The sequence below is a fragment of the Antrostomus carolinensis genome, unplaced genomic scaffold (genome assembly GCF_000700745.2).
Source record: "Antrostomus carolinensis isolate BGI_N321 unplaced genomic scaffold, ASM70074v2 scaffold48750, whole genome shotgun sequence".
Classification (NCBI taxonomy): Eukaryota; Metazoa; Chordata; class Aves; order Caprimulgiformes; family Caprimulgidae; genus Antrostomus; species Antrostomus carolinensis.
The window spans coordinates 1-13,168 of record NW_010288611.1 but is presented as its reverse complement, the minus strand read 5'-3'; the positions used below and the strand labels follow the sequence as shown (position 1 = coordinate 13,168).

Genomic DNA, 13,168 nt, shown 5'->3' with positions numbered 1-13,168 from the left:
TACCCTCAAGCAGACCAACACTCCTGCCCAAACTGGTATCATCTGCGAATTTACTGAGGGTGCACTTGATCCCCTCATCCAGGTCATTGATAAAGGTATTAAACCAAGCTGGCCCCAAAACTGATCCCTGGGGAACACCACTCATGACCAGTCACCAGCTGGATTTAACTCCATTCACCACAACTCTTTGGGCCTGGCCATCCAGCCAGTTTTCCACCCAGTGAAGGGTATGCCCATCCAAGCCATGAGCAGCCAGTTTTAATCAGGTTTTTGCTGTAACTGTCGCAGTGGATTTGTCCTGTTCCCACCAAGAGCAGTTTACGTGGGGGCTCATAAACAGGGCAAACTTTGTGTGTATTTTACGCAGGTTTCAGCGCTCTCAGACCCCATCTCCCCAGCTGATCAGCAGACTCTCCCTCGGCCCCAGCAAAACGTGCCGAGGCGCAGAAGTAAACATCACTGCTCCTCCCCACCCCCTCCCCACGAGGTCCGAGCCTACCAGCTGTACACGCTCTATCGAGGGAAGGACGGGAAGGTGATGCAGGTGAGCCGGCCGCTGCCCTCCTGGAGGGAGACTCGGGAGCAGCGCTTGGGGCACGGGTAGCGAAGGGAGACAACGTGCACTCGATCAACTGCGCTGTCAGGGGTATGAAATCATGCCTGTGGATTTGTTTTCCTTGTTGGGGCTTCAGCTGCATTTTGGCCTGAAGTCTGGTAAACAGGAAGGTGGTTTTGTGGGTGTTAAAGAAGACATGCTTAACTAGTTTGGATCTAAAAAGTACTTCATTTTCGGAGATAAGGTGTGAACAGTAATTGGAAATGACACTGCAACCTCTACGGTACACTTTGGAATACTAAGATTTCTGACAGGAAATGCAGAGATTTTCTGAGGAAAATAAATGAGGGCAGTGTGTGAAGCTTACTACCTAAATCAAGAGCTTGGGTATGCTCGATATATCTCGTTTCAATTTTTTTTCTGTTTATTGCAACATGTCTTTGGGGATTCTAGGATTACTGGAGGCAGGAACTGTACAGAATTTGCTTCACAAATAAACCTGTAGTTACCAGCTCACATGCTTTTGTTCCAGTTTAGACACTGATATTTTACTTATTACAGAACTATTTACTAGTACACATTTATAAAAAAGCATGAAAACAGTCAGCAAATTACCCTGTAGACATTGTAAACGTCTATATTGTTGTTTTCTTAATCTTGCCCTCCTGTACCTCTGGGAGGTCAGTCTTTTCATTTCCTTAGCTTCTCACATCCATCCATCGGCTCTCCTCAGTCCCTTGGTGTAGTTAAGAGATTCAGCAGATTCTGAGGATCACTCCAACTCACACTTCAAAGGTTTTGCTGGCCATATTTTCCAGCACCTCACCGTGTAATGCTTGGGAAACTCCCAAACCGTGGCGCTACAGAATTATCCTCATAACAGACATCAGGAAGGATGGAGGACGCATTTTAAAAGCAGTATTTCCCTGCCCCTAGGATCTGAGGATAGGAGGATGGGCCAGTAGGAAGGAATTGGGGAGCAGGAAGAGGGGTGCAGAGAGCAGATAGGATTTGTATACAAATCTATTTGCAAAGATTAGTTAATAGAGCTAGACTCCCCTACAGTATTTCCTGAAATACATGACGCTCCTCTCTCCCCTTCTTTTTTGCTGGTCTGTCTTCTTTGATGCCCTCAGGCCCTGAATATTTAACAACATTTCTTCAGTACTTGTATTTCTGAAGCTTTCTCTAGTGCTCTGCAAACCCCCTGCCTTCCCCTGCCAAGGGAATAACCCCCCATTTGTGAAACAGTACTGCAGGGCCAGAGGAGAGAGGGAGGCTCCTCTGCAGACATTCAGGTTCAGAGCAGCTGCTTTGGGCTCCTGACTCACCCCAGAGCAGGAGCCAGTTTCTGCCTGCAGATTGCAGAGCAAGCTGATGAGGATTAGCTGTCCTTGCTTCAGGGAGCCTTTTGCAACCATCTCCCGGAGCTATTTAAATGTGGTCAGTGCAGCTCCCCTTGCAGAGGAGCCTGGGGACAGTGTTGTGTAAGTCAAAGGAAGGCAAGGCAGGGGTCTGCACAGGAGACAGGGGTCAGCTGAGTGCCAGCAGGGTGAAGGCAGATGGGAGCAGCGAGACCTTGCCATAGAGTACAAAAAAATGCCCAACAAACAAACAAAAAACCAGAGCACATTATTGGCATCAGGTTAAAAATCAAATGCACACAAACCCACACATATCCACAAAATCAGATTATTTTTTTACAATTCAGAATTACAGCAACGAGACATGGGGTATAGGCTTGTAAAGTGGTATCCCCTCACATGGCCCACGGTACCATGGCACACATGATCTGAGCTCATTGCTCCTTGTAGCCCCAGTGAAATCAACACTGCTGTGGTAGGATGTGTCCATATAAATCAGATCAATCCCTTCCTAGTCTGTTCTTTTCCAACTCATAGCCTGTTGGCTGAGCTACTGTAAGGTGTTATCAGGAGGGTGAGATGCAGTACATGGTACAGAAGAGCCCAAGAATGACTCAAGGAGGCTTTGATAATGTTCCAAGTGCACTAAGAGGACAGTGGGATGTAACAAGTCAGTGTATTACTCCTTTCAGGCACCAATAAATGGATGTCGTTGTGAGCCCCTGATAAATAAACTGGAGAATCAGCTGGAGGCAACTGTGGAAGAGATAAAAGCTGAGTTTGGGACAGTACAAGATAAACTGAATATTAAGCTGGGCCAGATGGAAAGCAAAACTCAGCATCAAGTAAGAATATGACCCGGAGGTCTGCTTGCTCACAAGACTACTAGAAACATATCCTAAGCTTAATTAATATTTTCATTGTCATAATTCATTTATTGCTTCTTGTGTTGTAAAAACCTGAAATCTAGTTCTCAAGACCGGGAAACTGGGCATTCCACGGGGATCTAATGTTACAAACCAGGGTCTTGAGAAAAACACATTTAATGTGTTAAGTGGCTTCAGGTGCTTCTTTAGACAATTAATCTAAACTGCTTGAGGCCCTAAGAGGGAAATTTAAAAGACAGAAGGCAGTCCTACAGCTAGTCGGTTCATAATTGTAAAAATCCCTCTTGCTGAATTCTGTTTGCACTGAGATTCAACATCCTCTAAATTAATTTTTATTTTTAATGTAATTGTTATTAATTGATAATTTTGTGATTGAGCCTTTTTCCAAGCTACATCTAATTGTAGTTGGCAGCATTCCTAGAAACGAAGACTGAAAGACAGACTGTACTTTACAAGGTTCACAGATGGGGGGTTTATTTGGGTTTTAACATGATCATCTCAGCTAAATTGTGGGGTTTTTTTCCCACAGCTCCGTGTTTTAGACAAGCTAATGGCTGAGCGGCTGTCCGCAGAGAGAACGGAGTGCCTTCACCGCCTGCAGCAGCACACGGAGCTGGAAAAAAATGAGGGGCAGAAACGGCAGGTAGGGCTTGAAACGGCTACTCCCTCTTAGCTCAGATGGATCAGCTCAAGAATTTTGTTCCAGCAGGCAGAGGGAATATTGGAGATTTATCTCATCTGTTGAAACAGGCAAAAGAGCTTCAAAGACCAAATTATTCCTATCCATCCCCTTAATCTCTAAACCAAATTTATAAAGCTTTTGCATTAGAAATGGGGAATGTGAAATCCACTCCCCCTGTCATAATTTAATTTGGTGGGTCTGAAGTGTGGGATCTGTAACAAAATATCTTTTTTCTAACATAGTGCTTTTCAAAATTTCCTACTACTAAATTTTTAACAGCTGTGCTTTCAGTTTTTGCTTCCTTAAAGAACATCTGCAGGAACATAGAATCATAGAATGGTTTGGGTTGGAAGGGAACTTAAAGATCATCTCGTTCCCACCCCCCTGCCATCAGCAGGGACACCTTCCACTAGATCAGGTTGCTCAAAGCCTCATCCAGCCTGGCCTTAAACACTTCCAGGGAGGGGGCATCCACAGCTTCCTTGGGCAACCTGTTCCAGTGTCTCACCACCCTCACAGTGAAGAACATCTGCAAATAGTAGCAAAGGCTAAGGTTTGTGTTGTTCCTTTTACTTCTCATCCATTTGGTTGCACATCCTGGGAATCTCTCCCTTTTTCTCTGTGTGATCTTTCTTTTCCCCATGTATTGAAAGGCTGCAGTTCTTCCCTCTGGCAGTGGTGCACCATCTCCAAGCTGTGCACTACTGCCAATAGGCAAGTTGTTTTTGTATGCTTGTTTAACCAGCACTACAAGAATAACCATTCCCGTAGAGATCCATCTCTGGCCCTTCTAGCTTCTGCAAAAACTCACCAATAAAACATGCTAAGAAATTTGTGTTTCTCCACTCACACAGGTAAATTTAAAATACAATTAATTTTCTCATTATTGGTATTCTTCTAAGAATTGAGAAGTATGCTTCTTGCTAGTAAAATGTTATGACACCATTAGGGGCAGTGGGTGCAAGCTGGAACACAGGAGGTTCTGCTTAAATTTCAGAAGGAACTTCTTTACAGTGAGGGTGACAGAGCACTGGAACAGGCTGCCCAGGGAGGTTGTGGAGTCTCCTTCTCTGGAGACATTCAAAACCCACCTGGACACCTTCCTGTGTGATCTCATTTAGGTTCCTGCTCTGGCAGGGGGTTGGACTAGATGATCTTTCGAGGTCCCTTCCAATCCCTGACATTCTGTGATACTGTAATTGACTTTTTGTAAGACCATTCCAAATCTGTGTTAAAAGGCTGGCAGCTGTGACAATCTCAGCATCAACTACTGATCAAGATACTTCAGTCTAACATCCGCAAAATACTCTTCTCCAAATAAAAATACTTATCAAACTAAGGTAGCTTTAGTTTTTATTTCATAGTAAGAGACTTAAGTATTATATTCTCTTCTGAATGTCTGGGCTTGTGCTCCATCTCCTTGTAATCTCCATTTAAGAAATGAGATACTGGAGTGATACATCGCGTGAATTGAAATTACCATTATGGGACATCAGCTGTTCCTGTTCTGCTGGGTCTAATTGAAACTACTGGGAAAACTGAGTTGGGCTTTATAAATGCATGAACTAAATGTCCATGTGCGTAGGAGGGACCGACCTAAATTCATTATGTCATATGAACAAGAAGGTAAAAGAGCTACTCATACTTTAAATGATGACTGGCAAATGCCTCTGGAGCTTATTAAGCACCTTTGTAATTTGAAAGCTGTTAGTTATTTATCATTTAGTGTTGGACTTGTCTTTATCACCGAATGAACAGAGGAGCAGAGGCTGGTAATGGTATAAAGCTGTGTCCCAGAACTGCCTAATTTGAATTTCACTCTTTAAAAATGGCAGCTTTGGCCACACATGATGTTCCTCACACTTAGAAAGTACCGTTGACTGTAGGATTAAACAAGTCAGCCTTGATCAGAGGACTTAGGGTTGCATTTGCAGTAGCACATTCAAATCTAAGAGGTGGTAGCTTGGACTAAAGAGGGTGCCTTTCATTAGCTAATGCACAGTTCGTCAGCTTTTCTGATCTGCAGTCCTTTAAATGTTGCCAGTAGCAGCATGCATATCTGTACAGGGAGTCTAAGCCTGCAGATAGCAGACTCGCTTCTCTTTGTCCCTGCCACACGTCCTCAGCAGCCCAGGAACCATGGGATCTAATCCTAGGATCATCTCATTTACAGTCTTTTTTCTCATAGATTTCCTTGGTCGATGAGCTCAAGACTTGGTGCCTGTTGAAGATACAGAATCTGGAGCTCAAGCTTTCTGGAGATTCCAGGTCATCAAGACCAAAATCAACCTTGTCCACTTGGGAGTCTCTCACTGAGACCCTGGATACTGAGAACAACCCCCACAGTGCCAAGGACTGTAAAGCCAACCAGCCCATGCTGCAGTCAGAGGGCTCCCACCAGCATTCCCATATCACGCTCCCAAACAGCCTCTCGGAAGATGGGGGAAGGAGCAGAGCCCAGATGCCAGAACAGAGCTTTGGGCAGCATTTTTGCATTCAACAAGATGGTGCATCAGGTACAACCTTGTCAGGTATTTGGATGTCATATTCATTGAAAGGCAAGTTAATTAACTGAGGGATACTTGTATTAATACTGCAGATGTTAATTCTGGCTGTGTGCTTTTCCTCCATCCATATGCATAACATCTTGGGATTAGAATACACTTCAAAGCAGCTGCTGGGAATATTGTTAAGACATTGTTGGGTGGAATTCCAGTGGCTCTTCCTGATGCTTCCATGTCACTGTGTGTTTGAAGCCAAGTCCTTTGATGCTCTGAATAACTCTTGTTTTCTGAAATTTCTCCAGTCAGAGTTGCTCCCACCCAACTGTCTTTTAGGAAGGTGTACAGATTATCCCGAGTCTACTGAAGGAAGTATTTAGTGCTTTTCAGATGTATGGAACCTATCAGGGCAGGGTGCAAGGATGTGAACCTAAAATACTAGTTTCCCTTGTTAATATTCAGACTGCAAGGACATAGAATAAACCTCTCACTTTTTCCTCTTTCATTGAACCAAAGTCAGTTTAATTATTAGTTCATTTGACAAGAACAGCTGGGAACATTCAAGCCCATTCAGAGGTCATGGCCACCAGAAGATATGGAAGACCTTGGTTCAAACCACCTCTGTGTGCTTTGCCAGGGAAGCCAGTGAGGAAAAAAACCCAAACCAGTGAGAATGCCCAGGTTTCCACAGCCAAGGAGTGCACTATCAAAGCTCCAGGCTTCTGTAAAATACATGGTATATGCCCCCCCAAAACACTATGCAGAGTGAACAGACATGGACATGGATACCCCATCAGACTAGAAAGGCAGAAGACCACACAGGAGATGTTATGGCAGCATGAGTGTGAGCTGTACTGCATTGAACAGTTGAGAAGCATCAGAATGTGTTACCTTTGCAAAATTAGTGGGACTTCAGTTCCTGTAGAAGCAGGGGGTTCATAAGAATCGGCAGCGATTACTTCAGTCATCCAGCCTGATCATTGTTACATGTCCTTCTGGTGAAGTCCTTTGACTGTTGTCAGTCTGTAGTCCCACAGCCGCAGTGCAGTGCTCTCTGCCTCAGCCAGCTTTTCTCTTTTAATGACTCTTTATTGTATCACCTGACTGTGAAGATGTGATAAACTAATAGAAGCCTCTACAACGTACACACAGCATGGTGCATGGGAAACTCTGTCCTTTATCGAGGAGTCAGGAGTTCTGGATGCTAAAGTAAATGCCCAGAGCTTTTCTAAATATTTGTGTATGTATCTTTATTCTGTAGGTACAGAGCAACAGTTAATCGCTGGCGGACCAGTTCCTTCTTCTGCCCTTGCTCAAGATGTCAGGCCAAAGGACAAAGCTGTTAGTGCCAGCACGTTCCACAGGTTCCATCAGGACCTGCCCTCCTCCGAGGTTTTGGGGTCCAAATTAAGACATGTTAAGGTTCAAGCTGCTTTGCAGCCCTTGACTGAACCTGCAAAGACTGAACCACAGAGTGGCTACTTCATTGACAAAGGAACTCAGACAAAGAAGTCCAGCAAAAGCGGGCAGTCAAGGCACAGAGTTCTCCACCACACCGGGGCACATCAGAGCCAGGAGCAGCAGCCCCCCGCCCTGCCTGGGGGACAGCCGCCTGCCCCTCCGCTCAGAGACACCTCCCAGGCCCTGGAGATAACACAGTACTTCTTCGAGGCTGTTTCCACACAGATGGAGAAGTGGTATGAACGGAAGATAGAAGAAGCCCGGTGCCAAGCTAACCAGAAAGCGCAGCAGGACAAAGCTGCGCTCAAGGAACATATCAGAAGCTTAGAAGAGGAGCTCAGCAAATTAAGGACTAAGGTGCAGAAAGAGAGCTAGCATCCACCAAGCAGGTAAAGGCAAGCACTGGGACTCGCGCTGTACAGGAGTCTGGAATATTATTAGATATATACATTTGTAGTGCCTGTTACATCCAAACAAAATGCTCTTTTTCAGGAGTAAAACTAACTTTGCAAACTCCAGAACCCAGGAGAATTCATATGCAGACTGTCCTGATGACAATGAGATGCTGCAGATTAGGTTCTTTCTTTGTTACTTGCAAGAGTCTGTTAAATATTGCACTCCCAATTTCCAGGTGCTGTTTGAAAACAAACTGCATTAGAAACCAAAACTGCTTTCTGAAAAGGGAATTTCCTTATTTCCATATAGGTCACGTGTGGCTGGAGGGTTCCATACATGCTACATGTCAACACGTGGTGATACCAATACTGGAATATATTGAGGATGTTGGAGAGCTTTTGGCAGGAATTCCTTAGTGATGAAGGGCTATTGACACTATTTTAGATACTCCCCACGGCGTCCCTCTAGTCAGTGGGAAGAAGCTACAGAACCAACTCAAATGAGAAGCCCACACAGGTGACAGACGCAGGCTTCCAGCTGGGAGAGGCCAGGCTCCCACAGAGTGAGCTGCTAAAGTGGGTCATCCCCGTAGGTACACAGGCTGTGGTTGCCACTTTGCCTTTCTTTAGGTTTTACATTATTAAAACTGCTAAATTAGATTTGTCTTTCTTTTAATGGTGTCCTGGTTGCAAAGCTCCTTGTGGTGACGTGGTACCTGTGAGTACACATAACTGAGTAATCTGGCCGAGACATTTCGTTTAGGGCAGGGATGGCAGATACTTTACCATAACCGTGCTCTACTCGTTAGGTATAATTTTTATACAAGTACCTTTTCCTTCAAGCAGCAAATGGGTGAACTGTCTGCTATTGAAGAAGCTTGAAAAAGTCCTTTATGTAAAGAAGTGAAAGCTTGGTTCCCTGTACTCAAATGTTTCTTTTTCTGCAGAGTCAGGATTTTCTCCCAGATGCCTTGTCCAGACTTATCTTCCTTTGTTCCTCTGAACGATTCCTCTCTGGTTTTTCCCTTTTATCCCCAAAAAGAGAGGCTGGGAACTGGTGAGTCTGCAGGTCTCAGGACTGGTTTCACCAACACTCCCACAAAATGGAACTCAACAACATTTTAAAGTTTTTATGGATGTGCTTTGTTATAAAATCAAAACTTAGCAATGACCAATGTTGTCGAGGCTGACAAACTCCAAATAAACTGGAGGGACCCTAACTCGTTGCTTCTGCACCCCTTTAGGGTTTCCTCCTTAACCTCCACGAAGGCTCCATCAGATTCTGTTAGCAAAATAAGTTTACTTAACAGATCATGATGGAACAGTTGTTCAAAACCAAAATACACGACAGTACTGTTATGCCAAGGAAAAAGAGTTTTTTTTAATGTACTGAGGAGCCCTAAAATCAATTCAAAATACTTCACAGTATTGAAGACACCATTAACTAATTAGTAATTAAGCTTTTGTCTTCTTAGCAGATGTATAAAGCAAAGACAATTGTATCATATTACAATATTTTTTAAAGTTCCTATTAATGCACTATCAAGACAAGTATATCTGCAGTTATGGAAACACTAGTTTTCTTGCTCTGACTTCTGTAGTCTAATATAGACACTTTCAGATGTTTACAGTTTTGTTTAAGCTACTGTAGGAATGCAGAAGCATGCTATTTAAGTTTTGTATCATCTTGATAAAGCTGAATGTTTTGCCAAGCAATTAAAATAAGTGTTGCTCAGAAGTCTGTGGTGCAGTGTTTTCTGGCCAGAGCAAATGGACACGGTTCCCTCACTTGACTCAGAACAGGAAGCAGAAAATTGGACTTTTGACTTTTAAGCTTTTGTGTTTGTGGCTGTAAAACACGGAACCCAGGTGGTCCTGTCTGTCCCAAGGGAGGCTGCAGGGACTGACAGGCATTTGTTAGCTGATGCACACACCCACCATTTCGGAAGTTCCCGGCACAGGGCTGAGTTGTGCACCTGATCCCACACCTGCTCCTGAGCTTGCACAAGTGCAAGGGGAACAGCAAGGCTGTGGCTTCAGCTCATCTGCTTCACGTACGAACTACAGTACCGAGGTAGCCCTTGGAGCAGTAATTTAGGCAGTAACTTGGCTGCAGAGTACTGAGTTTAGAGGTTTTCTGAAGCCCACAAGTGTACTGTAAAATAAATTGAGACATTTTCTGCTAATTCCTATCTACTCCTCTCTCTAATCCTCCTTGCTTCAAAAGTACTACAGTTGAAGGACTTCCTTACAAAATACCCATATTATCTCCCTTTCTCTGCAGCACATACTTGGAGTAAATTTACTGGCCCAAGCAGACTGTGCTTGGGACTCCTGAAGGCTTCTGGCAGGCAATTTTATCTTGACAAGCCCACAAAGCATTGGAGATGGTGGGCAGCAGCACTCTGGAGGTCAGCAGCTCTCCAGGGCGCTGCCTATGTGGCCATAACCTAGAAATAAATGTACAAACTCAAAGGCATCAGAGGAGTAAGGCAGACTCAGGGGTCTGAAGGGAAAGCACTGCGATGAGGCAGTGGGGGAAAGTCTCCTAATTAAGGCGCAGAAATCAAACCACTGTCTGAAGGGAAAGGGAAGGCTACGTGTGAGAACAAGCTGAAATTACAGCTTTGTTTAATCAAAATTCCTTTCTAAACAGCATTTTCTGATCAGGTGAAAAATCAGTCCCCAACACACAGATGTTCTGTCAGTGTATTCTAACAGAATACATAAAAAAAAAAAAAATCTTTAAATATTTAGACATGTTTATTTTTTATTGACCGATTCAGAAGCTCAAAGGCTTCTGTCTGTACAAACCTGAACTCTTTAACAGCCTCACTGGTTGCCTGAGCCACATCCTTTACTGCAAAGCTAAACAAACGTCATAGGAAAGGACTGTACAATGACTTTCAGGAAAAGAATGTGGGAAAAGAGCCTCCAACATTTTTTCTTGTCAAGCAGCAGCCGTTCACAAAGCAGCTTTGCTGAAGTGTGTCGCTTTGAAGACCCTTTGGGTCCAGCAAGAAGCGTACCTCCTGCTGCTGAGTGGGGTCTTGCATCCCTCCTGTAGCCTGGATGGGAAATACTGTCCTGTCCTGTCCCTTGTGCCAGCAGTGGCACGGACTGGACCCGCTGTGAGGCCGCCCAGCTGTCTGCAGGCACAGGGAGGTGGCTCCCTGCATGACCTGTAAGAGCAGAGAGGGAAGAGTTCCTGTATCTCAAAACCACAACCTCAATTGTATGCAGCTACTGTACAGTCAGGCTGTTCTCTGGCTATTTAAGTTGAGAAAATCCCAGACTTACCTTAGCTTTTTTAAATTATGGGGGTGGGGGGGGGGAAGATACACTGCAATTCACAGGAAGGAAAGAACAGCTGCAACCTAAGAATTAGAAGTGGAGTAATATGACCTTTGGAAAAACAGACCACAACATTCGAGTTAGCATCTTCTATTTGTAGTTCTACTTTATATTGACTTTGAAATACTAACTTGAAGGTACTTCCTGTTACCTTGGTAATAACCATTTCTGGGGCTAACATCTCTCCCTTTTCATATATAAAGTCCTCCCCTTTTAAATTTTATTCAGTGACAACTGAAAATCAACATCTAAATACAAAACATTTCCTTAATGTTTTATCAGGTTTATTTGTTTGGGGCCCATTTATTTATCCCAAATGCGTTTTTAACTCCAAATCTTTATAAAAATCCTGGCACAGTAGAGAAAGAGCTGTTACCACTATGAATGTTACAAGTTAAAAATTGCCACAATAGAAAACAGACAAAACAATCCAGTTTATTTTCCATTGCCCTGGCATAACACTGCTGTTGCAATGTTTGGTGCTTTCTGCTTTTCCCACAGCACATGCTACATCATCCACTCAGTTCTTTAAAGACCTTTGTGTCCGAGTGATTGCCACACCAGAGGGTAACCAAACCGAGAAGAGGAAGCATTAGAAAAAAAACAAACAAAAAACCCCAGTGTGATAGATTGTACCTTGAAACATGACCAAGTTGTCAGCAAAGGCCACTGTTACAACAACATTCTGGAAAAATACTATTTTTGTTCACAGCAGATGAAAGTCCATCTGTCAACAAAATTAAGATCAGGATTTTGCCAGCTTAAGTGCTCTTTGAAGTTCCTGAAGTTGCATGTTGCCTTGAGTAATCATCATCCTGATGGCATCCTGTAAAACAAAACGGAATCTGCTGAGCTGAACAGCTGCACACAACACAGGTGCTGGACAAGCACACAGATTTTAACACATTAAAACATGTACAGTTCTCACCAGTCCTCTTGTGATCTGTTCTTTGTCTGAAGTAACACTACAGTCACTGAGATGGTTAAAAAAAACAGGTGAATAAATGAATTAATTTTCTCCAGTTCCTTAATGATGTGTTTGGGAGCTAGTTATATATCTTTGCTTTAAAACTCAGTCTTGAACTGGATTCAAACTCCCAGTGATGTTTTCTTTACGCCTCTGTGTCTACCGCCTTCACAAGTAAGTGGTGACAACTGCAGTGGGCCACTATGAAGACAGATGATTTACAGAACAAGGGGATGTTTCTCTCAACGCTATTTTTATCTGAGTAGTGCTTTGTCTGCATAATTCAGCCACCAATTCCCTGAGCACTGGCTGGAAAAAGGAACGAACTAGAAAGCAGAGGACAGGAGACATACAAAAAGCGTGAAGGTTTCTGCATTTCATACACACTCCAGATCCACAACCATCCAGTTTGATTTTGGATGAATATCACTGAATATAACTGAAATTAAAGATGAATAAAAAAGAAGCTATAATAAAGCCTGAGTGTTAATAAGTTTCTGTTGGTTAAGTAATATTATTCAATATATTTTTTCTTATTTGTTGTTTAAGTAAGCAGGATTTGTTTGGGTTGTGGCTTTTTGAGTCCAGTTTATTATCTGGACATCAAAGAAACATTACTGCCGTTAACAGGGTGGATAACATTCAAAGATGCTGAATTATTTCTTCACACAAATGCTCCTCAAGAGAAATTACTACAAGCAGGCTTCCTGACAGTCTGGAAGTGACACCTACAACACACAGCACAGGGCAGGACAGGACAGCACAGGACAGGACAGCACAGGACAGGACAGCACAGGACAGCTCCCCCGAGCCTCACCTCCTCTGTAGCGTCCTTATTCCTCTTGAATTCCTCCCTGGCCCAGTCCTTTAAATAGCGCCGATCCGCTTCTGCGGGGACGAGGCGAATCGCCCGCAGGATCTTCCTGTACAACTGCAGAACCTGCTGCCGCCGGAGGAACTGGGAAGGACAGGGGCGTCCGTCGGCTGCCCCGGGCCGGGCC

At 43.8% G+C, this 13,168-nt stretch overlaps 2 protein-coding genes across 2 annotated transcripts; one reads left to right on the top strand and one right to left on the bottom strand.

Moving 5' to 3' along the window:
• Positions 1 to 367: 367 nt before the first annotated feature.
• LOC104518276 (ankyrin repeat domain-containing protein 6) lies at positions 368 to 7,826 on the top strand (the record flags this gene model as incomplete). The annotated part of the gene is made up of 5 exons (XM_029084777.1): positions 368 to 544; positions 2,613 to 2,765; positions 3,337 to 3,450; positions 5,678 to 6,020; positions 7,252 to 7,826. Coding segments are annotated over 5 exons (1,362 nt in total), but the record flags the coding sequence as incomplete, so codon positions are not given.
• A 4,119-nt stretch (positions 7,827 to 11,945) lies between these two features.
• On the bottom strand, positions 11,946 to 13,125 carry LYRM2 (LYR motif containing 2; the record flags this gene model as incomplete). Its single annotated transcript, XM_010167235.1, has 2 exons — positions 11,946 to 12,026; positions 12,985 to 13,125. Coding segments are annotated over 2 exons (222 nt in total), but the record flags the coding sequence as incomplete, so codon positions are not given.
• Between the last annotated feature and the right edge of the window lie 43 nt (positions 13,126 to 13,168).